The sequence below is a fragment of the Heptranchias perlo genome, chromosome 34, assembly GCF_035084215.1.
Source record: "Heptranchias perlo isolate sHepPer1 chromosome 34, sHepPer1.hap1, whole genome shotgun sequence".
Taxonomy (NCBI): domain Eukaryota; kingdom Metazoa; phylum Chordata; class Chondrichthyes; order Hexanchiformes; family Hexanchidae; genus Heptranchias; species Heptranchias perlo.
The window spans coordinates 21304565-21329417 of record NC_090358.1 but is presented as its reverse complement, the minus strand read 5'-3'; the positions used below and the strand labels follow the sequence as shown (position 1 = coordinate 21329417).

At 41.9% G+C, this 24853-nt stretch overlaps 1 protein-coding gene across 4 annotated transcripts in view; it reads left to right on the top strand.

Annotated features, from left to right (window-relative positions):
* LOC137301874 (multiple C2 and transmembrane domain-containing protein 2-like) overlaps positions 1 to 24853 on the top strand; it is a 365811-nt gene that overhangs the window by 324980 nt on the left and 15978 nt on the right. For all 4 annotated transcript variants that reach the window (XM_067971577.1, XM_067971579.1, XM_067971578.1 and 1 more), the window contains 2 exons: positions 10275 to 10384; positions 21982 to 22091. In XM_067971577.1, the coding sequence (XP_067827678.1) occupies positions 10275 to 10384; positions 21982 to 22091 (220 nt within the window). The remainder of the gene's footprint in view (positions 1 to 10274; positions 10385 to 21981; positions 22092 to 24853) is intronic.

Sequence of the window (24853 nt, the reverse complement as noted above, 5' to 3'; positions counted from 1 at the left end):
CCCACCCAGAATCCTTCTGGCTCTGAGAGGCATCCAAGGGCATTATGCAAGATTCTTCCCTAACAATGTACTGAGCCTTACATAATAAGAATGATTTGCCAGGCACATCCATCAATATCTCTGTTCAGTCCAGTAAGCAGGTGATTTCCCCCATAGAAGGGCAACCTGTGCCTTGTGTCAAATCTCCATATGAGCCTTTTGTCAGGTATTACTCCTACTGAATGAATGCAGGGCTCCCTGGGTAAAGAGCACAGAGATGGGACGCAGAAGATTTATTGACCAAGGTAGTCTTGGTCTGAAATCCTAAGTTTGCAGAATTCTTTAGTTGGAGAGTAGCTCAGGTTCTTAATAGCTTACCTCTGAGATACCAAGCACTTTTTCTTCAGGTTTCCTGTAAACCCTAGTCTGTCATGTTGCCAATGGTTGTGTTGCTGGGATCTCCTGGGTAACAACATCTGGATAGGATATACGGAAATTGCCAATCTCAGTGCTGCAAGTTGACCAAGGCTATATATTGAACCAGGCCTCAGCAGTATCCTTATATGATGCATTGATTGAGGATTTCAGTGGTCCGCAAAGGACTGCCCTACTTTGGAAAATCTTCCACACCGGAACCTAATCCCAGTGTCGATCTAAGCACCTGGATGCTTTCAGCAAATTCAGGTCTCCAATCAGATCTGTATGGGTTGCCATCATTGTGCAAAGCCTATGCACCTCAGGACAGTGTTATCTTAAACCATGGCTGGGACTGGACCTGATTCCCTATAGGACCAGTTGCTATTTATTGAAGATCATATGGTTGACTCAGGAGTCAAAACCATGCCCATTGGTGCCATGGGCTAGCCTGGTCACATGTGGCATTTGTTACTGGAGAGTTACATCATTACCCGTTGTACCATTGTTTAAAAAGGGAGCAAGAGATATAGACCAAGTAATTATAGGCCAGTCAGTCTAACCTCGGTTGTGGGCAAATTATTGGAATCGATTCTGAGGGACAGCATAAATCATCATTTAGAAAGGCATGGTTTAATCAAGGACAGTCAGCATGGATTTGTTAAGGGAAAGTTGTGTCTGATTGACTTGATTGAATTTTTTGAGGAGGTAACAAGGAGGGTTGATGAGGGTAACGTGTTTGATGTAGTATGCATGGATTTTAGCAAGGCTTTTGATAAGGTCCCACATGGCAGACTGGTCAATAAAGTAAAAGCCCATAGGATCCAAGGGAAAGTGGCAAGTTGGATCCAAAATTGGCTCAGTGGGAGGAAACAAAGGGTAATGGTTGACCGGTATTTTTGCGACTAGAAGGCTGTTTCCATTGGGGTCCCGTAAGGCTCAGTTCTAGGTCCCTTGTTTTTTGTGGTATATATTAATGATTTGGACTTGAATGTGGGGGGCTTGATCAAGAAGTTTGCAGATGATACAAAAATTGGCTGTGTGGTTGATAGTGAGGAGGAAAGCTGTAGACTGCAGGAAGATATCAATGGACTGGTCAGGTGGGCAGAAAAGTGGCAAATGGAATTCAATTCGGAGAAGTGTGAGGTAATGCATTTGGGGAGGGCAAACAAGGCAAGGGAATACACAATAAATGGGAGGATACTGAGAAGTGTAGAGGAACAAAGGGACCTTGGAATGCATGTCCACAGATCCCTGAAGGTAGCAGGACAGGTAGATAAGGTGGTTAAAAAGGCATATGGGATACTTTCCTTTATTAGCCAAGGCATAGAATATAAGAGCAGGGAGGATATGCTAGAACTGTATAAAACATTGGTTAGGCCACAGCTTGAGTATTGCATACAGTTCTGGTCATCACATTGCAGGAAAGATGTGATTGCACAAGAGAGGGTACAGAGGAGATTTACGAGGATGTTGCCAGGGGTGGAGAATCTTAGCTATGAGGAAAGATTGGATAGGCTGGGGTTGTTTTCTTTGGAACAAAGGAGGCTGAGGGGTGATTTAATTGAGGTGTATAAAATTATGACAGGACTAGATAGAGTGGACAGGAAGGACCTATTTCCCTTAGCAGTGGGGTCAGTGACCATGGGGCATAGATTTAAAGTATTGGTAAAAGGATTAGAGTGGAGCTGAGGAGAAATTTTTTTACCCAGCGGGTGGTGGGGGTCTGGAACTCACTGCCTGAAAGGGTGGTAGAGGCAGAAATCCTCAACTCACTTAAGAAGTACCTAGATATGTACTTGAAGTGCTATAAGCTACAGGGCTATGGACCAATTGCTGGAAAGTGGAATTAAGCTGGATAGCTTTTTGTCGGCCGGCACGGACAGGATGGGCCAAATGGCCTCCTTCTGTGGCGTAACTTTCTATGATTCTATACCCCTTCAATGGGAAAAGCATATTTATGGTTCAGGTGGAAGCGTTACTGCAATCCTTAAAGAAACACCAGCAAATTCTCTGGACCATGTTAGGCATGGCAAATGTTCCGTTAGAGAAGGCTGAATGTTTTGAAAATTAGAAACCTCTTTCGCTGTCCAAAAGGTGATTGTAAAATTGCATGAAAGGTACAAGCCGGTTTGTGGAGCTCTTTGATGTGTATGTCACTTTCAATCATTGTGAAATCATTAACACCAAAGTGACTGGTGTAAAGCTAGATTATTCAAATGATAAATCACATAGTCAGTTTGCTTCTGCAAAAAGATTGTGCTGCTAGCTCCTTTGATGGCTTGGTACGTAAATTGGTAGATTGGTAAATTGCTTCTTCGACAGCACCTCCCAAACCTGCGACCTCTACCACCCAGAAAGGCAAAGGCAGCAGGCGCATGGGAACACCACCACCTCCAAGTCACACACTATCCCGACTTGGACGTATATCTCTGTTCCTCCCAATGTGTACCATCCACAGGATGCACTGCAGCAACTCGCCAAGGCTTCTTCGACAGTACCTCCCAAACCCGCGACCTCTACCACCTAGAAGGACAAGGGCAGCAAGCACATGGGAACAACACCACCTTCACGTTCCCCTCCAAGTCACACACCATCCCGACTTGGAAATATATCACCGTTCCTTCATCGTCGCTGGTCAAAATCCTGGATCTCCCTTCCTAACAGCACTGTGGGAGAACCTTCACCACACGGACTGCAGCGGTTCAAGAAGGCAGCTCACCATCACCTTCTCAAGGGCAATTAGGGATGGGCAATAAATGCTGCCCTTGTCAGCGATGCTCATATCACGAGAGTTAATTTTTTTTAAATGTGCTCATTGTATCATAGTAGGTACAGCACAGGAGGAGGTCATTTGGCCCATCATGACAGTGCTGGCTCTTTGAAAGAGCTATCCAATTAGTCCCATTGCCTTGCTCTTTCCCCATAGCCCTGTAAATTTTTTCCCTTCAAGTATTTATCTAATTCCCTTTTGAAAGTTATTTTTGAATCTGCTTCCACCATCCTTTCAGACAGTGCATTCCAGATCTTTACAACTCGCTGCATATAAAAATGTTTCCTCTTGTTGCTTCTGGTTCTTTTGCCGATCACCTTAAATCTGTATCCTCTGGTTACCGACCCTTCTGCTACTGGAAACAGTTTCTCCTTATTTTCTCTTTCAAAACCGTTCATGATTTTGAACACCTCTATCAAATCTCCCCTTAACCTTCTTTGTTCTAAGGAGAACAACCCCAGCTTCTCCAATCTCTCCACATAACTGAAGTTCCTCATCCCTGGTAAAATTTTAGTAAATCTCTCCTGCATCCTCTTTCAGGCCTTGACATCCTTCCTAAAGCGTGGTGCCCAAGATTGAACACAATACTCCAGCTGGGGCTTAACCAGTGTTTTATAAAGGTTTCTTACAACACCAGGTTATAGTCCAACAATTTTATTTTAAAATCACAAGCTTTCGGAGATTATCTCCTTCGTCAGGTGAGTAGTGAACACTCACTACTCACCTGACGAAGGAGATAATCTCCGAAAGCTTGTGATTTTAAAATTTAATTGTTGGACTATAACCTGGTGTTGTAAGATTCCTTACATTTGTCCACCCCAGTCCATAACCGGCATCTCCACATTATAAAGGTTTAGCATAACTTTCTTGCTTTTGTACTCTATGCCTCTACTAATAAAGCCCAGGATCCCATATGCTTTTTTAACAGCCATCTCAACTTGTCCTGCCACCTTCAAAGATTTGTGTAGGTGCACCCACAGGTCTCTCTGTTCCTGCACCCCCTTTAAAATTTCACCATTTAGTTTATATTGTCACTCCTCTTCCTACCAAAATGCATCACTTCACATTTCTCTGTTAATTTTCATCTGCCATGTTTCACCAGTCTGTCTATGTCCTCCTGAAGTCTGTTACTATCCTCCACATTGTTCAGTACATTTCCGAGTTACGTGACACCTGCAGACTTTGAAATTATACCCTCTATACCCAAGTCCAGGTCATTAATATACATCAAAAAGAGCAATGGTCCTAATACTGACCCCAGGGGAACATCACTGTATACTTCCCTGTGCGTTTTTTTGAGGTCCCAAGTTCAATCCCAGTCTTGGCTCAGGTAGTCGATCTCTCCTTGCAGCACCTGCTGGTGCACTACATTTGGCATCAGTGCTGCTGGGCAGGGCTGGGGGAAATAAAATGGAGTTTCTGTTCAGTATGGGATCTCATGGCAATACTAAACGCACTTATCAGAGACTCACCACAGCAGTGGTAGTTTTAGCAATGAAATGACCAAAGTAGCAAAGTGAGTTTACCATCATTTTAGTAGTTATTGTAAGCATTTATGATTGATCTATATGAGTTATATTGGAAAAAGCAAAAAAAAACAATCTACAATTGAATTACTGTTTTTCACATGAGCAGAATTTCTCCTCTTTCAACTTACTCTAAATCTATATTATTTTATCCTTCTCTTCACCATTCCCTGATAGACTGAGCGAGTCTCCCACACATGCTGCTTGTAATATCTCTATATATTCATTATAGAGACATACTAATAATGATACAACACATGGATTACAAATTGCGTAGGTGAGATTTTTACTCTGTGCTGTTCACTATGCTCTCTAGGACTGGTTTGTAGATCACCGATTTAACAAGTAGATGGGATCCAATGATCCCAGAGTATCCTTAAAGCAACATTACCAATATATTGGACATTACAGTGCTCTTCCAATGGCTGTCTTGAGGCATATAAGAGCAGTCTGGCAATGTCTCTCCCCTCCTCTCCTTGGGAAAATACCCTGTGTCCAATTGGTGGTACAACAAAGATTGGGACCTTGGGAGATTGGGAAGATATTTTGCATCTTGAGGCTTTGGGCTACTGTGTTTCCACAATACTTCAAACCGTGTATAACTAAAAAGTAGGAAGAAAAGAGTCAAATAGAATATCTATTATTTATAAACAGTACATGTGCACGTAGATAAATTCATAACCTGTCATTAAAATGGAATTAGATCAGGAAACCAAAATCTTCCATACATTTGGTATCATTTTTTGTTCTAAAGGTAAAGATAGAAAACAGTTTGGCTTAAAACAGAGGGGCATTAATTCGAAGTGGGGATGTTATCAAAGCCCGAGATAGTCAGCAATGTTCTGCTCCTCATGTTTTGCTTCGATGTCTGGTACAGTGGAGTTTAGGCTCACAATGATTTCAGTCTGAAATCTGTGTACTGAATCAGTCAAGCGTTCTGCTGTAAAGTAGTGTTTTCATCTTGTTGTGCTGCTCGATCAGAAAGTGAGAATAAACCCAGCAGGAGTCTCGCCTTCTGCTCTCAGTTGTACTTTGCACCTACTGCTGCAAGTGTAAACTTGTCCTGGAGGTTTGTGGGAAGCATTACTCAACTCCATCGCACGAACAGCAAGCTTCCCATTCTCACTCTCAGCAAACGGCAGGCAGAGTTTCATCCTTTGATACCCAGCAGTTAGTCATGGCCAGGCTGAGGAGATCAAACTGTACTGCCATAGCTGAACCAGAGCAAACAATTCCAAACTGACATAAAGTGCACATATGGTTATTAAGATTTTTCAATTATTATATCAATAATTATTAGTAGTTGAGGCGAATAGCATAGATGCATTTAAGGGAAAGCTAGATAAACACATGAGGCTAGAAAGGAAAAGAAGGTTATGCTGATAGGGTTAGATGAAGAGGAGTGGGAGGAGGCTTGTATGGAGCATAAACACTGGCATGGACCAGTTGGGCCGAATGGCCTGTTTCTGTGCTGTAAATTCTATATGTAAGTTATCTGATCAATAACCACAAGCAGTGCAGAACAGCAATTTGCTCTTAAGTCAAGATATGAAATAACATTGGAACTCGTTACATTCATCAAAAATATATAGTAAATCACAGTAGGGCACAGAATGATTTAAAGTTTGTTGTCACTCTGTATTCCCACATCCAGCAGTGGAAGAATGTGAATAAATATATTTTGTTGTTCACCCATGAGAAGTTTTCTGAGCCATTCCAGGTTATGGAGAGAGTCATTTACCCTTTGAAATGTAACATGGGTGAATAAATGTTTGAGTGAAAAAGACTAAGGACCAATTGTAAGCCCCATAATTTTGACTTATCCACATTGCAGTTATTTCCTGCCTTTATTTGTTCATTCTAACAGTCTGACGCACCAGGAAACCATTTCGTTGAATTTTTTTCAAACCTTCAGAAACTGAGCAGAAACTAAAAATTGTTAAAAAGCAGTAGTCGAACATGAGTGATAAGTAACGCCACAGATCCATACTGTCTATCATAGATACCTGCCCATGGGTCACCTCAATGGGCTTTGTGTTTTTGTAACATCTTACTTTAGAAAGTGTTCATATTGGTGATACTTGGATTCATGAGCCCTGCTTTCTATTACCTTCATCATTATGGTGGAGAGACTTGGAGTAATGTTAACTTTTGGCGATAGTTTAAAATGGGCGATATCGGATCGACAGCCTGTTACACACCTCTCCCAATTTTAATTTCCATTGAAGTCAGGCAGCCTTTTGAATATCGCCCATTTTACACTATTACCGAACGTTAAAAATTACCCCCAACTGATTCCACGCCATCAGTCTCAGAATGGGCATTTTCTAAGGGTATTCTCCATCTCCATGGTCCAGCACTGTAAATATGAAGACTTTAAAAGAGTAAACCCATGGAGTTAAGCTGTGGGTAAGTATGTATTATAGTACTTGCAGCATTATCATCACCTTTAAAACACTATTTTTGTCAAGAATTTTTAACTTGCAAGACGGATTTGTGTTTTGAAAAGCTTAATGGAATGATGAAAGAATGTTCATATTCACAGCAGTTTAAGACAGCATGTTAACTTATCAGTAGGTCCAGAACTTATAGATATTACTGCTTTATCTACCTGATTTGCCCCATCAGTGCTCATCTCTCCAGTATCCTAATTCTTCTATTACAGCGTCCAGCTGCATTTTGAATGTCCTCAATGTTTTGTCTCTAGTAGCAGCAGCACATTATTCAAAGAATTTACCTCCCTTTGTGTAAAAAAGTTCTTTGCAATGTAGCACCTGCTTTAATTTAGTTTTCAATAATTTAATTTATGTCCTCTGGTTCTATTCATCTGGCTATCTTTAAAGTAATATTAATATCTAGTTGAACGATTTATATCTGATACATCCGATATGTCTGTGTGGAATAGGAAAGTGTCCCAACATGTTTGTAGGAAGTGGAAAATTTTCCAATGTGTCCATAGGGAGTAGGGAAAGTGACTTGTTCACAAGGAATTGGAAAGTGCCTGATGTGTCTGTAGGGAATGGGAAAATGCCTGATGTGTCTGTGGGGAATGGGAAAGTGCCTGATGTGTCTGTGGGGAATGGGAAAGTGCCTGATGTGTCTGTGGGGAATGGGAAAGTGCCTGATGTGTCTGTGGGGAATGGGAAAGTGCCTGATGTGTCTGTGGGGAATGGGAAAGTGCCTGATGTGTCTGTGGGGAATGGGAAAGTGCCTGATGTGTCTGTAGGGAATGGGAAAGTGCCTCATGTGTCTGTAGGGAATGGGAAAGTGCCTGATGTGTCTGTGGGGAATGGGAAAGTGCCTGATGTGTCTGTGGGGAATGGGAAAGTGCCTGATGCGTCTGTAGGGAATGGGAAAGTGCCTGATGTGTCTGTGGGGAATGGGAAAGTGCCTGATGCGTCTGTAGGGAGTGGGAAAGTGCCTGATGCGTCTGTGGGGAATGGGAAAGTGCCTGATGTGTCTGTGGGGAATGGGAAAGTGCCTGATGTGTCTGTGGGGAATGGGAAAGTGCCTGATGTGTCTGTAGGGAATGGGAAAGTGCCTGATGTGTCTGTGGGGAATGGGAAAATGCCTGATGCGTCTGTAGGGAGTGGGAAAGTGCCTGATGCGTCTGTAGGGAATGGGAAAGTGCCTGATGTGTCTGTGGGGAATGGGAAAGTGCCTGATGCGTCTGTAGGGAATGGGAAAGTGCCTGATGCGTCTGTGGGGAATGGGAAAGTGCCTGATGTGTCTGTGGGGAATGGGAAAGTGCCTGATGTGTCTGTGGGGAATGGGAAAGTGCCTGATGTGTCTGTGGGGAATGGGAAAGTGCCTGATGCGTCTGTGGGGAATGGGAAAGTGCCTGATGTGTCTGTGGGGAATGGGAAAGTGCCTGATGCGTCTGTGGGGAATGGGAAAGTGCCTGATGTGTCTGTGGGGAATGGGAAAGTGCCTGATGTGTCTGTGGGGAATGGGAAAGTGCCTGATGTGTCTGTGGGGAATGGGAAAGTGCCTGATGTGTCTGTGGGGAATGGGAAAGTGCCTGATGCATCTGTAGGGAGTGGGAAAGTGCCTGATGCGTCTGTAGGGAATGGGAACATGCCTGATGCGTCTGTGGGGAATGGGAAAATGCCTGATGTGTCTGTGGGGAGTGAGAAAATGTCAGATGCAAACATTGGGCATTGAGCAAACTGATTCTAATTTGAATTTCAGGAGAAAGCAACAGACCAAAAGATACTCACAGACACACAGTGCACTTGGCTATCTCATTAAATTCTCAAACATAAAAAAGGAAACAACCGAATACTTGAAAAAATGTTCAAAAGTCCTTTGAGCAGCGATGTTGATTCACCACCCACCCCATCCATGTAAATTCAACACATAATGCACCCAAACTTTCCCATCCCATTTTTCAATATCTTCAACCATACTTTTCCACATAGGCTTCCCTTCTCTTGGACCTCTGAGTTTCATTCCTGGAGCATCAGGTCACAATGTTTTCCACATCACTGTGCATTTGCAACTTGATGCCCCTCATTGACATGTACAAATGCGATCGCAATGTTTCCTCCAGTTTCCATGCATGTGTGGTTGCTATGTTATCCTATGCATCCCGCCCAGGGCTCCTGACTACCCATGGGCAATGCCACTGAAGGTCTACTTTTACCATTTGGTTTCCTGCTATTCCCACTTCTGCCATATCCATTCTGCACAATCAATCTCACACGGCTTCTTGGTTTCTTTCCTCTGGGAGAAAAGAATTGTCTGGGCCGGACAGTTGTTCCAATCCGCCAGTTATTGGCAATCTCGGACTGTAAGAACAGCAACTGGACTCGTCGTGGGGTGCTAATGTCCATGTCATTCTCTCTCCTGTGGACCACTGTTTTTACTGTCGATATTTTTCTTAGGTTAAGTGCTTCAGATCACTCGAGTGACCTGGAGGGAACCTTAACCTGCCCAGTAGTGCAATATTTTGTACTGCACACAGGGATCGAATCGAAATCCTTCATTTTGGCTGTTGGTCATATCACATTTCCTCAAGTAGTCTTTTTTGACTCTGGAACATAGTAGAATAAACACTTCACTGGATGTGTATCATACTGTAAACTACCAAACAGATTTACTAAACAGTAAGTGAACAAAAGCAGTGACACAGATTTATGGCAGTTCCAAATTCCTTGAATATTAACCTATTTGTGATGATTTGTTGCATAGAGTCTCAATCTGATCCCTCTCGTTCTCACTCTCTCTCACTGGCACTCTTAAACTCAAAAAGAGCTGCTAATCAAATATATATACAAATAAAACCCGCAAGATGCTTGTATTTGAATGGTTTGGCTTCTCTCCCCTTCCGCCCCCCCCGGCCCCGGGCATCTGGCCAGACACAATGTCTATATTTTGAGGCTACTGTATCGAAACAATCTGTGCTATTTTCTGTGAGTGAACCTGATTTTTAACCCCATAATGCACTGTGATAGAAAGAAAGCGGCCATGTAACATCATGGACAAAAATGCTTTGTGTGTGAAGCCGTGTCCATCACCTCCTACCAGTGCCTTTAACTGTTCTGCTCGCCTTCTGACAGAGTGTTTGTTATTGGTTCCAGGACTCTGAGAAAAAAGGATTAATAGGCAAGATCCATATGGTTCAAGACATTGTTATTACAGTTCAAAATATTCTGGATAAAACAGCATCGTTTGGTGAAAGAATCAAAAAGTAAGTATTGCAGTTGGTTTTGTGCTATATTAGGCTGTCTTTTATTGACTATACCTCATTTGATATTTGACAATCACAATATTTAGGTATTTGTCGACTAGTAACTAATTATAGTCAGTAAAATATTGAATTATTGGAGTCATCAGGTTATACTTCCTTTAGAAATAAGTTCACCCTTTTCTGTCTATCAAACTGACGATTGCATATGGGTTTCCATCTGTCACGTTCAACACTCACAAGGATTGATAGTCTCCATAGAGCCACAGAAGCTTATAGCTCAGAAGGAGGCCATTTAGCCCATCATGTATGTGCCGACTCCTTGCTAGAGTAATCCAAAATTAACTCCACTGACTTGATCTCTCCCCATTACTTTGTATCTTCCTTTTCTTCAAATATTTATCTACATTTCCCTCAAAACATGCAATGGCTTCTGCCTTAATGACTCACTGTGCCAAAGAATTCTATGATCTAACAATCCTACATGAAGAAATGTTTCCTAACCTGTCTCTTTAATCTTTTGATGACTATTTTAAATTGATAACCCCTTGACACTGACTCCCTAAACAGTTGAAATAGTGTTTCTTCACTTGTAGAAATTGGCCATTTAGCATGTACCTGCACTGACGCCCATTTTCACACTTCTCAAGCAGTTAACAAGTTGCTTTAATCACCAGTACTTCCAAACAGGCTCGAAACACAGTCATGCAGCAAGCAAACCAGGGTACACAGACAATGGCTACTCACAGCATTTGAAACCCTTCTGTCTTTGATCTTTGACTGTCAGCCTTTGATCTCATGATCCTTTTTGGTGACTTGCTTGAAAGAAATAAGAAACTTATATTTATATATATTTTATTTATATAGTGTCTTTCATGTCCTCAGAATGTCTCAAAGTGCTTCACCACTTTTGAACTGTAGTCACTGTTGTAATGTAGCAAACGTGGCAGCCAAATTGCACACAGCAAGGTCACACAAACAGCAATGAGATAAATGACCAGATAATCTGTTTTAATTGTTTTTGTTGAGATATAAATGTTATCCAGAACATCGGGAGAACTCCTCTGCTCTTCTTCGAATAGTTCCATGGGATATTTTACATCCACTTGAGAGCATGCCCGCTGTTTAATATCTCATCTAAAACACTGCACCACTCCTTCAGCATTGCACTGAAGTGTCAGTCTAGGTTATGTACTCATGTGTCTGGAGAGGGGTTTGAATCTACACCCTTCTGATTCAGAGGCAAGAGTGCTATCACCGAGCCAAGATGAAACAAGATCATTTTTTCAGGACCAAAGGGCAGTTCAATCGGGCCTTTCCTGGATGTGGATTATTGAAGGTATCAGTGCTAGTTCAGAAACCCCAAGGCTGTGGAACGATATGAAGAGGAGAACTATCACAACCTCAGAATAACCACCAATGTAACGCAGAAATGGAAATTCGAATACTGCAACCTTTATCTCACACTGTCTTCACATTTTTCAATCTTCTGGTTTAAGTTATTGCAAACCTTTTCTTTGGAAGCCAAACTTAGCCCTGTACTAACATAGACATAATTGTGTAAAAATGTCATAACGAAGGTGTGTTTTCAACCATTTGGTCACTTTGGCCTCAAAGTGACTGAGTCATGATGGTGCCTGAATAGTGTATATTGACAAGCATGTTGTTGAACTGTTGAGCCATTGCACATTAACGTAGCAGAATCCCTTCCAAAGTATATACGGCCTTGGATTATGAAGAAGTGTATTAATGGCAACATGCATTTTGGGGAGCTGCTGGAAGCAGTGGTGACTTTGCTCCTGCTGCTCCTTGTCACTGGTAAAGTCAATGAATAGGCAAGGCTGTTGGCCTTTATCTCAAGGGGGATGGAATACAAAGAGGAGGAAGTTATGCTTCAGTTGTACAGAGTCTTGGTCAGATCCCATCTGGAGTACTGCATTCAGTTTTGGGCACTGCACCTCAGGAAGGATATATTGGCATTAGCACAGATTCACCAGAATGATACTGGGGCTTAGAGGGTTACATTATGAGGACAGGTTGCATAAACCTGGCTTGGATTTCCTTGAGTTTAGAAGATTGAGGGGTAATCTGATCGTGGTGATTAAGAACGAGGGGACATAATCTCAAAATTATTAGAGCTAGGCCATTCAGGAGCGAAATTAGGAAGCACTTTTTCACACAAAGGATAGTAGAAATCTGGAACGCTCTCCCCCATGAGGCTGTGGATTCTAGGACAATTGGACCTTTCAAGACTGAAATAGATAGATTTTTGTTAGGTAAGGGTATCAAGGGATATGGAGCAAAGGCAGGTAAATGGAGTTGAGATGCAGATCAGCCATTATCTAATTGAATGGCGGAAAGGCTCGAGGGGCTGAATGACCTACTCCTGTTCCTAATGTTTCCTATGTCCCCCATGTCAGATCACAAATGTAATAGTTTTCTGGGAAAATTGAATGGGAAATGTTGACATCCAATTTACAATGGGATATTATAACAAAAAAGTTTGACCAGAAATCATGACAACAGAAAGTAAGGTTCATGGACAGCAAGTGTACACCCTACACAAAATGTTTAATAATATAAAGATTTCCACAGCTAGCTAGAATATAATGTAAAGCAGATTTAATTATTTTTGAAAATACACAGCCAGCTCCCGTTAAGACCAAGATAAATTTACTAAGAATAAACGTGTTCATATTAGAATTCCCTTTTCTACTGCTACTAATTGATTTTTCAGAACTAATACGTGGGGATAAATTACTTCCGAACTATATGCCTTCGAGTGGAAAATCCAATATAGCACAGCACAGTAACTTTCTAAAAGTTTTAACAAAATCTCACTCGAGTGCCATGATTATAAGTGAAGTAGTTTGCTTTCATCAGAAATTGAGTGCATTGAAATGGATGGAAGGCAGGAGAGTGAGAATGGAATATACCTGCTCTTACAGGATTCACTGTTAAGTGGAATAGCCTGTATTTTACATCTTGTGTTGGCTTTGTGTATTGTATATCAGTAAGCTTTAGAGTGTTAGCTACTTAATAAATACATTTACAATATTATGTTAATTTCACCTTGGTGAAAGACAGAACATGACTTCAATAAAATATTCTTTTTGTACTTCGATATTACCTTTCTCATACTGAGCCGCTAGTTGTAACTGGTAAAATATACACAGACACAATTCATCATCTAGTGATCATATATTGCTGTGAATTAATCAGCTACAAATAGATTGTAGTCATTGATTTTGTGAACAATCACATCTATTAATCTTTGTATTTTGCAATAACTTTTGGAATTTATTGACAGTGTGAAAACCCACAACACAGATTGGAGGCATACATCAATTAACAAATTTATTCTGTAGGATTCACGATTATTATACTAGAGTACAAACATATGAATATTCATTTGAAGCAACCTCGATCATATGTTTCAACATTCATTAGGTGATCAATCGACTTTGTCATAAATTCTGACAATTTACAATCAGTCATTTTCCAAAATGGATTAAGAGAAGAAATTTGAATTCTCTCGGAACATATTAGCTCACTTTGTGCTGATTCCACAGTTCAGCTCAATGTTAAAAACATTCCTGTGCATTGCTCAAGAGGGCTTGTGTCTTCCCTCTCCTCGGTGGGTCTGTAGAGCTGGCGTGGATAATTCTGATGACTATTTCAGAAGGCACGTCTCTGCTTTGTATTCGAGGTGTAGTTCAAAGTCAGATTCTTGTAAATTGATTGCAGTATCAGCAAGTGCATGCACATAGATTCTGCAACACCAAGAACCAGAATGAAGTATTGCGAGCAAGACGAAAAGCAAAATACAACGCTGACGAAAAATACAAGTTCTATTAAGCCATGTTTACACAAGAGAGAGGAGACAATGTAGCCTGCAATGGTGTGTTAATGAGTTTCTGGTGCGAACGTGCAGAGCGAAAGCCAAGTTAGGGATCAACATTTAGATTCAGGGTTGCGACTATCACCTTAAGTTTGGTAGCCTGAGAATTGTGATATCTGCAAAGCCAAATCCTGATTGTGATGTTGAAGTTATGAGCATCCCAAAATAGGGGCAGGGGTTATATGCAGACTCGAGCAGAATGCCAGTCATCAAACGCATTGCATCTAGCGACTGCCATGGAGCATGGGTGTTTCTGCTCCGACCCCACTAGACTTTCAAAAGTTAGGAATTAATCAAACAATCAAAAAACTGAAGATGACACCTACCTTTATGCCAGTGAGAGACACCCCCAACAACTGCTGTGATGCTGCAGTATGTTAAGTGGCTGTGTATTTGCACAGGAGAATACTTTGTCCTTCTCCGATTATTCAGTGCCTACCATTTGTTTTTAAAGGGCAGTATTCAAACTGGTCTCAGACTGTGTGGTTGACTCTTAATGCCCTCAGGTAACTAGGAATGGGCACTAAATACTGTCTTGCCAGTGTCGTCGACAGCCCGAGAACAAATTAAAAAAAACATGGTTAGATGATGGAACATTAGACTAGAACACTTCACAGGTGAATGCATTTACACAGGGTCTCCTTCCATCACAAAGGGGGATATTCCCAGGGAATGTTGGGGGGGAAGGGGAGTTATTTTGCCTTGAATCGAAAGCATTGGGTGGGGGGTGGTGGGGAGAGTAGTGAGGAGACTCATTTCCTGCACAACACAGCTTTAATGAAATATATAGTGAGACAATCTCTATCTGCAGGGTCTGACAGCCGCTGAATGTGGCTGAAGGAGCTGGGCCTATAGACTAATGCAGAATGATGAATCAAATCAGTGTATTTAAGTGTATCCCTTTGGCTGGTCTAACGAGGAAAGTAGTCGGCCTTGCCATGGGTCAGAAACGGCTAGTCCATGTGGTCGTGTGGTGGTAATGTTGCTCTTCTATCCCTATTGATCTGATAGTGTTGACAGTATTGCCCTTGTGATTCAACGTGCATTCCCCTAGTGGCAAAGATGGTAATCTCATTGTGGTAGTGAGCAAGCCATCTCGTCCTCAATACACAGGTCAAAAAAGCAGTCTTTCTCTTTTTCTCTTCTCTTCCCTTTCCTGTTCATTTTCTCTCCTTCCCTCCTGAAGGTTGTGGTCTCCTTACTGGGGTGTGGTCCTGTGGATGCTCTTCTCCCTCTACCACCTTGCCCAAATGGCCATGCTTTTGTGCACCTAGACAATGAGTTGTGGCAGATTATTGTACCACAGAGAACATCACAGCAAAGCCTGATCCTGTCCTGTATTTGCGAGAGATAAAGAACAGAATCTTCCAATGTTCCCTTCCCTAACCACAGGGAACTAAAGCCAATTGTAGCATCAAACCACCACCACTGTCCTGGCTCAGCTCAGCTAACTCAGTCGAAATTGGGGATCCAACCTTGGATCTTATTGTCCTTTATATGGCTTGGCTATTCACTGTCATAACTAACTGGGCCATTGGGGAAATATGGTATTGGTTCTTAAGTAGACTCCATAGTATAGTCAAAATCAGAGTGGTGCATATATGCTACAAAACATAGGTGAGAACCCTCACCATTTGGGCAAGCATATCTCAGGTATAGGTAAAAGATCCCATGGCACTATTTCGAAGAAGAGCAGGGGAGTTCTCCCCGGTGCCCTGGCCAATATTTATCCCTCAACCAACACCTAAAATAGATTATCTCGTCATTATCACATTGCTTTTTGTGGGACTTGCTGTCCTCAAGTTGGCTGCCGCGTTTCCTACATTACAACAGTGACTACACTTCTAAAGTACTTCATTGCTGTAAAGCACTTTGGGACGTACTCATGTCGTGACGGGCGCTCTATAAATGCAAGTTCTTTTTTGTTTTCATTATATTAAAATTAAGATTTCAGATTTCAACGCACCTGAATTCCATTCCTTTTGATCCTGAAATCCAAAATGACCCAAAAGCTCACCTCTACCATGGAACAACTTACATGTGTACCTATTTACATTCTCTTTGTAGATAAGAGTATCTGAAGCAATTCTGATTTTACTCTGTGTAACATTGATGTGTTTATGTTTATCCTGATATATGCCAATGATTCTCACATCGTGGTGAATTGCACAGTGCCTGGAAGTGTCATAGATGCATTTAAGGGAAAGCTAGTTGAACACATGATGGACAAAGGAATAGAAGGATATGCTGATAGGGTTAGATGAAGAGAGGTGGGAGGAGGCTGCTGTGGAGCATAAACTCCGGCATAGACCTGTTGGGCCGAATGGCCTGTTTCTGTGCTGTACATTCTATGTAGTTCTAGTAAGTGCTTAAAGAATGTTATTAGTGACCATGGATGTGCCTTATAACAGCTAAAATGTCTGAATGCAATTGTGCTGTGCTGGAGTTGGGACCAGATCGCTAAATAGAACACAACCATTGACCTGCACGTTCCCACACGATAATCAATAGCACTTTATTTGGTGCAAGGGCCCTTTAAGAACAAACTTTTGAAATGCAAATTGGGTGCCTTAACTTGTATAATGCTACAGAGGAGTAGAGCCCACTTGTTGAGCAGCCCAATCAGATCATATTATTTCAATAAACTATCTACTAATAGGCTTGGGCACACATCAGAACTCATCAGAAAAAGATAGAGTGGTGTATTGTCACAAGAATATAATCTGATCTGACAACAATCTTGAGTTTGCACATCATTATTGTGTTTTACGTTGTGCCTATACTAATCCTGGAATACATTATTGAGCAGTAATTAATTATTGCTTACTTTATTGACAAATAGAAAGGAGTCTGCATTCTCATAACGATAATGTACTTAGTGCATTCTCTTTAGCTCTGTCCCAGGTGCATTGTCGTAGATCTCGCAAGGGTGATAATGAGGATGTGAGCATGTTATCTGATGTATTTCCCTGGGGTCGCTGGGATTTCAAACAGAAGAAATTAGTATTATGATTCTTTCATTGGAAAATGCATATATTAATGTGAAATGATTAAAGTTTGATTACGCCATGTCACTCTGAGTTTTTAATTAATAAAATTCCAGTTTTATGTGAAATAGGTGGGGTTTTTTCAGGCCATTTTTATTCCGCTCATTATACAAAAGAGGATTAATTCTACATCGACATGTGAGCTACATTCTGGATTGTGGTTCCAGTTATATTCTGATAAAATCAACTCGGGTTGGAAAGAGTTTGTTTTCAAACAGCTGTTTTAACATGAAAGATTGAACGGAAGAGAATCTTTCAATGTTCAGAAGATGCAGAAAGACCTAAGTTAAAGACTAGTCGTGATAATCAGGACAAAAAGAGATCTTTCAGTAATCTACTCTGACAATGCACCAGATTGTGACACTTATATTCATTATTCAATATTACAGCTACAGTAGTCTTTGTTGATAGACAACACAGTGCATTTGACTTGCAGCCTGGCAGATGTACAGAGAGAAGTTTATGCTGCTCCTGGACGAGGCTGATGCTCCAGTGCAGTACTGAGGGAGTGCTGCACTGTCAGAGGTGCCATCTTTCAGATGAGACGGTAAACCCGAAGCCCCATCTGCCCCCTTAGGTGGAAAGATCCCTCAGCACTATTTTGAAGAAGAGCGGGGGAGCTCTCCCCGGTGTCCTGGCCAATATTTATCCCTCAACCAACATCACTAAAACAGATTATCTGGTCGTCATCTCATTGCTGTTTGTGGGAGCTTGCTGTGCACAAAGTTGGCTTTCCTACATTACAACAGTGACTGCACTTTAAAGGTACGTGATTGGCTTTGGGGTGTCCTGAGGTCATGAAAAGCACTGTATAAATACAAGTCTTTCTTCTAGTTGTGCAGTGCTCGAGTGCTGTCATACTGTCTGGCGTCTAGTTTGCACCCTACCAGGGTTTGGCAAAAGAGGCCTATTTGCCTACAGAAGGCGGTCATGTTAATAGGAGCCAGAGGAATGACCTGCTTCACACTCCCACTACCCTCCTCTCTTTCGGGTCTATTTTGACTTTTCGGCGATCGACCGGTGGAGCGTACTGGTCAGCCGCCAGTTCCGATGGTGAAGAGGCCCCAGTGATTTTGAGGCCCTGGCCTCATTTAAACCTGGCAGGCAAGCAGCAGAGCGCTAAACAGGCATCTCAGTGCGGCTCGCTGGATTGATCCCTCAAGATCAGGGGGTGGCGACCCTCAGCAAGGTAAGTTGTGGTGGGCCGGAAGGTTGGGATTCCCAGGGCGCCAGTGGCCCAGATTATTTTTGTGGAGCACTCCTGGTCGTCCAGGGCTCACAAAAGTTAATTTGACACTTACCTTTGGCGGGCCTCTTCAGTTCCATCGCCTGTGGAACTGGTCGGAGTGTACACGGTGCAGGCTCTGCCCAGTTCCGACCTAATGTGGCAATCGGGGTCCCATTTATGTCATAGGATCCCGATTTCCTTATTAAGAGGGGCCCTATCACCTGTTTTGGACACCTGGTGATAGGCCCCTTTCAAAAAGGAGTCGGCCGCATCGCTGATGGTAACGGGTCAGTAAAGCTACCAACCCCATTTGAACCCATTAACAGTAGACGAAGGTACTCGAAATCGACCCCTCTGTGTTTGTTGTCAACGTTTCCCTGATTCTGTATTTTGCTATTTAATGTCGCTGCAGATATTTATAGTAAGTGAGAGGCAAAAACTTGGACTTTGAATTTTCTAAAGTAATTCAAGTACCTGAAGGGACTTTTATTGTTTTTAGTTCCTTCTGGCAAAAGAGCCTAAGGTGAGATGAGGGGAAACTTTTTTACGCAGCGAGTTGTTATGACCTCGAATGCGCTGCCTGAAAGGGTAGTGGAAGCAGATTCAGGAGTGACTTTCCAGAGGGAATTGGATAAATACTTGAAGGGGAGAAAATTTACAGGGCTGTGGGTAAGAGCAGGGGAGTGGGACTAATTGGATAGCTCTTTCAAAGAGCTGGCACAGGCACAATGGGCCAAATGGCCTCCTTCTGTGCTGTATGAGTCTAAGACAGTTTTAGCGCCATGCAATATAAATTTATCTGTATCATTTTAAATGGAGAAGACGCTTAGCCTAACTACAAACAGCTTTCCTCACATACAAGTTACCCCCCGGGCATTGCTTTGACATGCTCTGTATTTAATGATCCAGACTCCCCAAAAATATAAACCTTATTTGTTTCCCACATACTAAAATATCTGTACAAACTTAACAAAATGGCCACTGCTATGTGCAAAATCCAGAAATGGGTTCACAGGTGATGGGATCAAACTGATGAGTCTTTTGCACGAATCTGCTTACATGGTGCAAAAACCCCAGTGATGACAGGCAAAGGGGACTATCATACCCTGTATGTTTGAGCTCACTGAGCTATCTTGTATAACCATATCTTCAGTAAATAATTAAGTTCACTGAATTTAAGAAATCAGCATTGCTGAGAGGTCACAGTTTTGTTTAATATATTTGTGCTGGACCCCTTTTAAAAGCGCATCTGATCCAAGATAGAATTCCTTTAATTACAACTTCCTGATCGAAATTGTCCCTCCAATTATTTGGTTTTAAATTGGCTGCGTATTAAATATAGTCAACCTACTGCCAAATTTACCCAGAAGTAGCTCGTTTTTGAAATTTTAATTGGGGCTATGGCAAATTTGCATCTTTGTCAAGTGCTTTTGGTTTGTGCCGGTATCAGCTTGGCTCAGTGGTAGCACCCCTGCTTTAAGTCACACAGTTGTGGGTTCAAGCTCCACGCCAGAGAGTTGAGCGCATAATCTAGGCTGATACTTCAGTGCAGAACTGAGGGAGTGCTTCTTTTGGATGAGACATTAAACCGAGGTCCCGTCTGCCTATTTGGATGAACATATAAAATCCTGTGGCACTGTACAAAGAAGGTCTCCTGGCTTTAACTAGTCATTCATCTCATTTGCAATTCGTGGGATCTTGCTGTGCCCGACTGGCTGCTGTGGCTACATAATAACAGTACCTACACTTCAAAGTAAATATGAAGAAACAACTTGCATTAAGATAGCACCTCGTCACGTCTCAAAAGGAATTACAACCAACGGTTGTAATTCCTTTTGAGACGTGACGAGGTGCTATCTTAATGCAAGTTGTTTCTTTATATTTAGATTAAAATGCTGAGCAAATAACTAAATATGTGGTTTACAAAATGTCTATTTTTAGACTGGAGTTTATAGGAGCACTGATTCCAGCATCATAGTTTCTTGGTAAACTAGTTCTGTATTTCATAGGGTTTAGCTGTATTAATAAGTTCAAATTTACAATGTACTGGATTGTGCCAATGGATTGGGATGGTATGCGTTCATGCCAGGTGAATTCCAGATGCAGTCTTATACTATCATTGTGAGGTGCAGAACAGAGACAACCACCGACCATTCCCATGCTCTGGTGATATTAGTAGGCCTCAATCCAGCGAGCCTGTTAGGCCCCCCGCAGCTCACCGGCCTGCTGTTAGTGAGGCCGGTGGCTCAAAATCCTGGCCGCTTCTTCGGGTATGGGCAATCGGTCGGCACGCTCCGCCAATAGTCAAAATCAACCGCGTTAACGACACGAAGCTCGGGCACTGACTCCGCTCCTCCTCGTCCACCCAGGGCCGGGCGTGTCAACGTTTGTATCTTCTACTTTGGCTGCTGGCGTACAACCTTAAAGGTAACATGGCGGAAGATTTCATCTTACGTTCGGTGAAGTCATAAATATGTTTATATAAAGAACATTTTAAGACTTGTTTTTACATCTTGCGCACAGAGGAGCTCTTTCCCCCAATTTTCCGATTAGATTTTTCTCCCAATACTGAAAAGAGCACTCAATCTCTTAAACTTTATAATACATCTTTCCTGGACACAAGTTGCTAATACAGTCCACTCCATTTAGTTCAAAGTTGCTTCATTTGCATTAAACTCCCGTTATTTACGTTACATAATTCGAATTAGTGGCTAACTCACTGATCTGAGCACGAAAAAGACTTTGAAATATCAGGAGTAGAATGCACTGTAACCTCAAATTTCTTTGCACGTTTGAATTCCCTTCACGTCATTTTACCTCCAGTTCCAGCATGTAACTGTTCTTATAAATACCATACAGGAAGAAACTGTTGCAAAAACAAGATTATACTTAGCATTTTATGATCCCTGTGTCATAATAAATAAGCACGCAGTGGGAAATGGAGGCCAGTGGTATCAATAGTTATAGCGTTAATTAGCATTGAGGCAAGTAAAAACATTGTAATTTTAGTAAGAAATCCTGTAAGGCCGAGGGTCTGAATTACATCTTTACAGGCTGCTCCTTGGAGTGTTCCTTTAATGGAAATATACTCAATCCTTGTCATAATAGTACTTACAAATCAATAATTATGTAAAATAAAGTGAGTTCATTTGGGAAAAGAGCAGAATGGATGCAGTGTTCAAAGAGTTTATGCAATCCCCTTAGACGCAGCTTTATCATTTTCTGCACTATTTTGATTCTTCCCTTAAATATGTGGAATTTTTTTTTAAGTGAAGCATCCAGTTGCTTAATTGCACTTGTTTGTTGGAGTCAAAGGAAGGAGTAGCTTTACAGAGTAAAGATCTCGAAACACTACGCAAAGATTACACTGACGCAAGCTGCAATTTTAATTTTAATTTCTTCCCTTTTTTTTGGAAACTCGCAGCACTTTCAACTGGTCGGTCCCTTTCCTGTCCAAGCTTGCCTGCGCTGTGCTCGCTGTCTGCACAATCGCGTTGCACTTTGCCTCGTTGAGGTACCTCCTGTTGATCTGGGGTAAGAATATTTCTCTCCTTGTCAGTAATAATTAAGCAGCGGTGGCCAGGGTAATAAATGGCTTGGAAGCTCGTTAATTGTTGAAGACTGAGGTGTTTAAATTAAGTACATTACACTTTTATGTTACATGCACTTTGCTGATTATACGTACTTTGCAGTTAGCGTTAGTACTGAGTTTGCACAGTCTCACTCTGGTTCCTCGTGGGCATTGGCACAGTGTAAAACTGCCCTAACTTGATATTAGATTGGCAATCTCACTCAGGCGAGAGGAGTGGGCCTTTCAGCCCCTCGAGCCTGTTCCGCTATTCAATTAGATCATGGCTGATCTGTATATTAACTCCCGTCAACCTGTCTTGGTTCCGTAACCGAACAAAAATCTATCAATCTCAGTTTTTAAATTTTCAATTGACCTCCAGCCTCAACAACTTTGTGGGGGAGAGAGTTCTAGATTTCCACAACCCTCTGTGTGAAGAAACGCTTCTTGATATCGCCCCTGAACGGCCTAGCTCTAATTTTAAGGTTATGCCCCCTTGTTCTAGAATAGCGGCTGGTGTGGGAAGTACAAGAGTGTAGTGGCACTCTTATTGAGATTGGGGCTGAGGCACATCAATGGGGCACACTACAGAGAAGCTTTACTCTGCGTCTAGCCATACTTTAGTGGATCTGGGAGTCCACTAACACCCCTTGACTTGAAGAGCTTCAAAATTCACACGCCAAAAAATGTTTCAAAAAGCCGCCTGTCAGCATACATCATTTTTTGATTTTAAAAAATCGGCACAGCATGACAACCAGGTTTTTTTTTTCTTTTGGTTTTGTTGTTACTTTTTGACGAGATTAAAGAAAAGTCTTGTTCCGACATCTTTAAAGACTGCCTCATGCGATGATCTTGTTTCAAAGTGTTTCCCTTTTTGAATAAGTTTTCAAACGATGGAAAAACTTCCCTAGTGGCATCCATTGGCAAACCAACATTTAATCAAAACAGCAAAGCAGAACCATCTGGTGTGTGTGTGTGTGTGTGTATTACGAATCCCCCACTCCCTTCGCCTACCATTGGCGGCGGTGCTTTATGTCGCCTTAGGCCCGAGGCTCTGGATTACACACATACACACAAAAGTTATTCTTTTCCCTTGTAGCATGTTTTGAAATAAAAGTTTCTGCGACTGCATTTCAAACCGTACTATTCCAACATGGCAGCTTGCCATGTATAGACACCTGTTGTGAACAAGCAAAAAAAAACCAAACCTATTGAAAATTGAGTCCCACAAACCCAAACTAGATACGTCCATGGCATCGTCAGAACCCCTGGATGTGTAACACACTCCAACCCATGCATGATACCATTTATTATACCAAGCTGCTCTAAAATCAAATGATGATTTCTCATTGTCCAGCGTAACCAACAATAATGTAGTTTCATTGCAACAACAACAACTTGCATTTATATAGCGCCTTTGACCTAGGAAAACATCCCTAGGTGCTTCACAGAAGAATAATCAGACAGAAATTGACACCGAGCCAAAGAAGGAGCTATTAGGACGGGTGACTAAAAGTTTGAACAAAGAGGTAGGTTTTAAGGAGGGTCAAAAAATGAGAGTGAGCTGGAGAGGCAGTGAGGTTTTGGGAGGGAATTCCAGAGCCTCGGGCCTAGGCGACATAAGGCACAGCTGCCAACGGTGGGGCGAAGGAAGTGGGGGATTCGTAAGAGGCCAAAGTTGGAGGAACGCAGAGATCTCGGAGGGTTGTAGGGCTGGGACAGGTTACAGAGATAGAGTGGGAGGAGGCGACAGAGATAGAGAGGGTCGAGGCCACGGAGGGATTTAAACACGAGATTTGAGGATATTAAGATTGAGGCGTTAGAGGACCGGGAGCCAATGTAGGTCAACAAGCACAGGGGTGATGGGTATGGGGTGCAGGAGCAGTCTATAAGCCATCTTTTAAATCATTATGACTTTCTATTAAAACGACAGACAGTTTGGGTTTCCCATTTGGATTTCCAGTTGTTGCTAAGTAGGACCACACTGGGGTAATGCCCCTCTTTTAAATGAAGGGAAGCCTAATTTTGTTTATGCAGATAATTTAACTCTAGTATTTTCATCAGACTGTAATATTTGCACATAAGTAGAGCCTTGTTAGACCCTAGCCCAGCCAGCAGCGAGTGCTATCAGTTAATATGGTAGTAGGTTCTTCATTACTTTGAAGCGATAGATGTCAGGAAGACTGCAATTTTTGAATCTGCCATTGCAATGTGATGCAGTCAATGAGAAAGCTTTTGATTAGATTGTTAACATAGTCAGAATGCAATGAAATTTGATCTTGCATTTCTCCTGAATGTAATACTGCACTAAATGTCGCGCACATAGGGAAAGTAATTCAACTGTGATCACTTCGTTCTCGCACATACGCACACAGATGGGCAGGGTCATTGCAGTAGTGAGCCCTTTCATAGCGCAGAAAGAAAACAAAGGAACACTGTCACACTGGAAGTCTGAACTTTAGTACATTCCTCATTTAAAACCTTTGAGACAGATGGGCTTTTAATCCTTCAGCAGATTAATAAAGTAACATGACGAGGTGAAGCAATTGTTAAAATAGAAAACCTGAATTCATTGGCACACATTTATATACAGCTGAAAATGAAAACTTATCCTACAAAATCCTTAATATCCTCCAACCATGCCTGAAATAAACTCATGGCCCATTAACAATCAGGGCTATTGAGGTGTGTGGAAAACAAACAGCTTGTTTCTATTCGGGCACACATA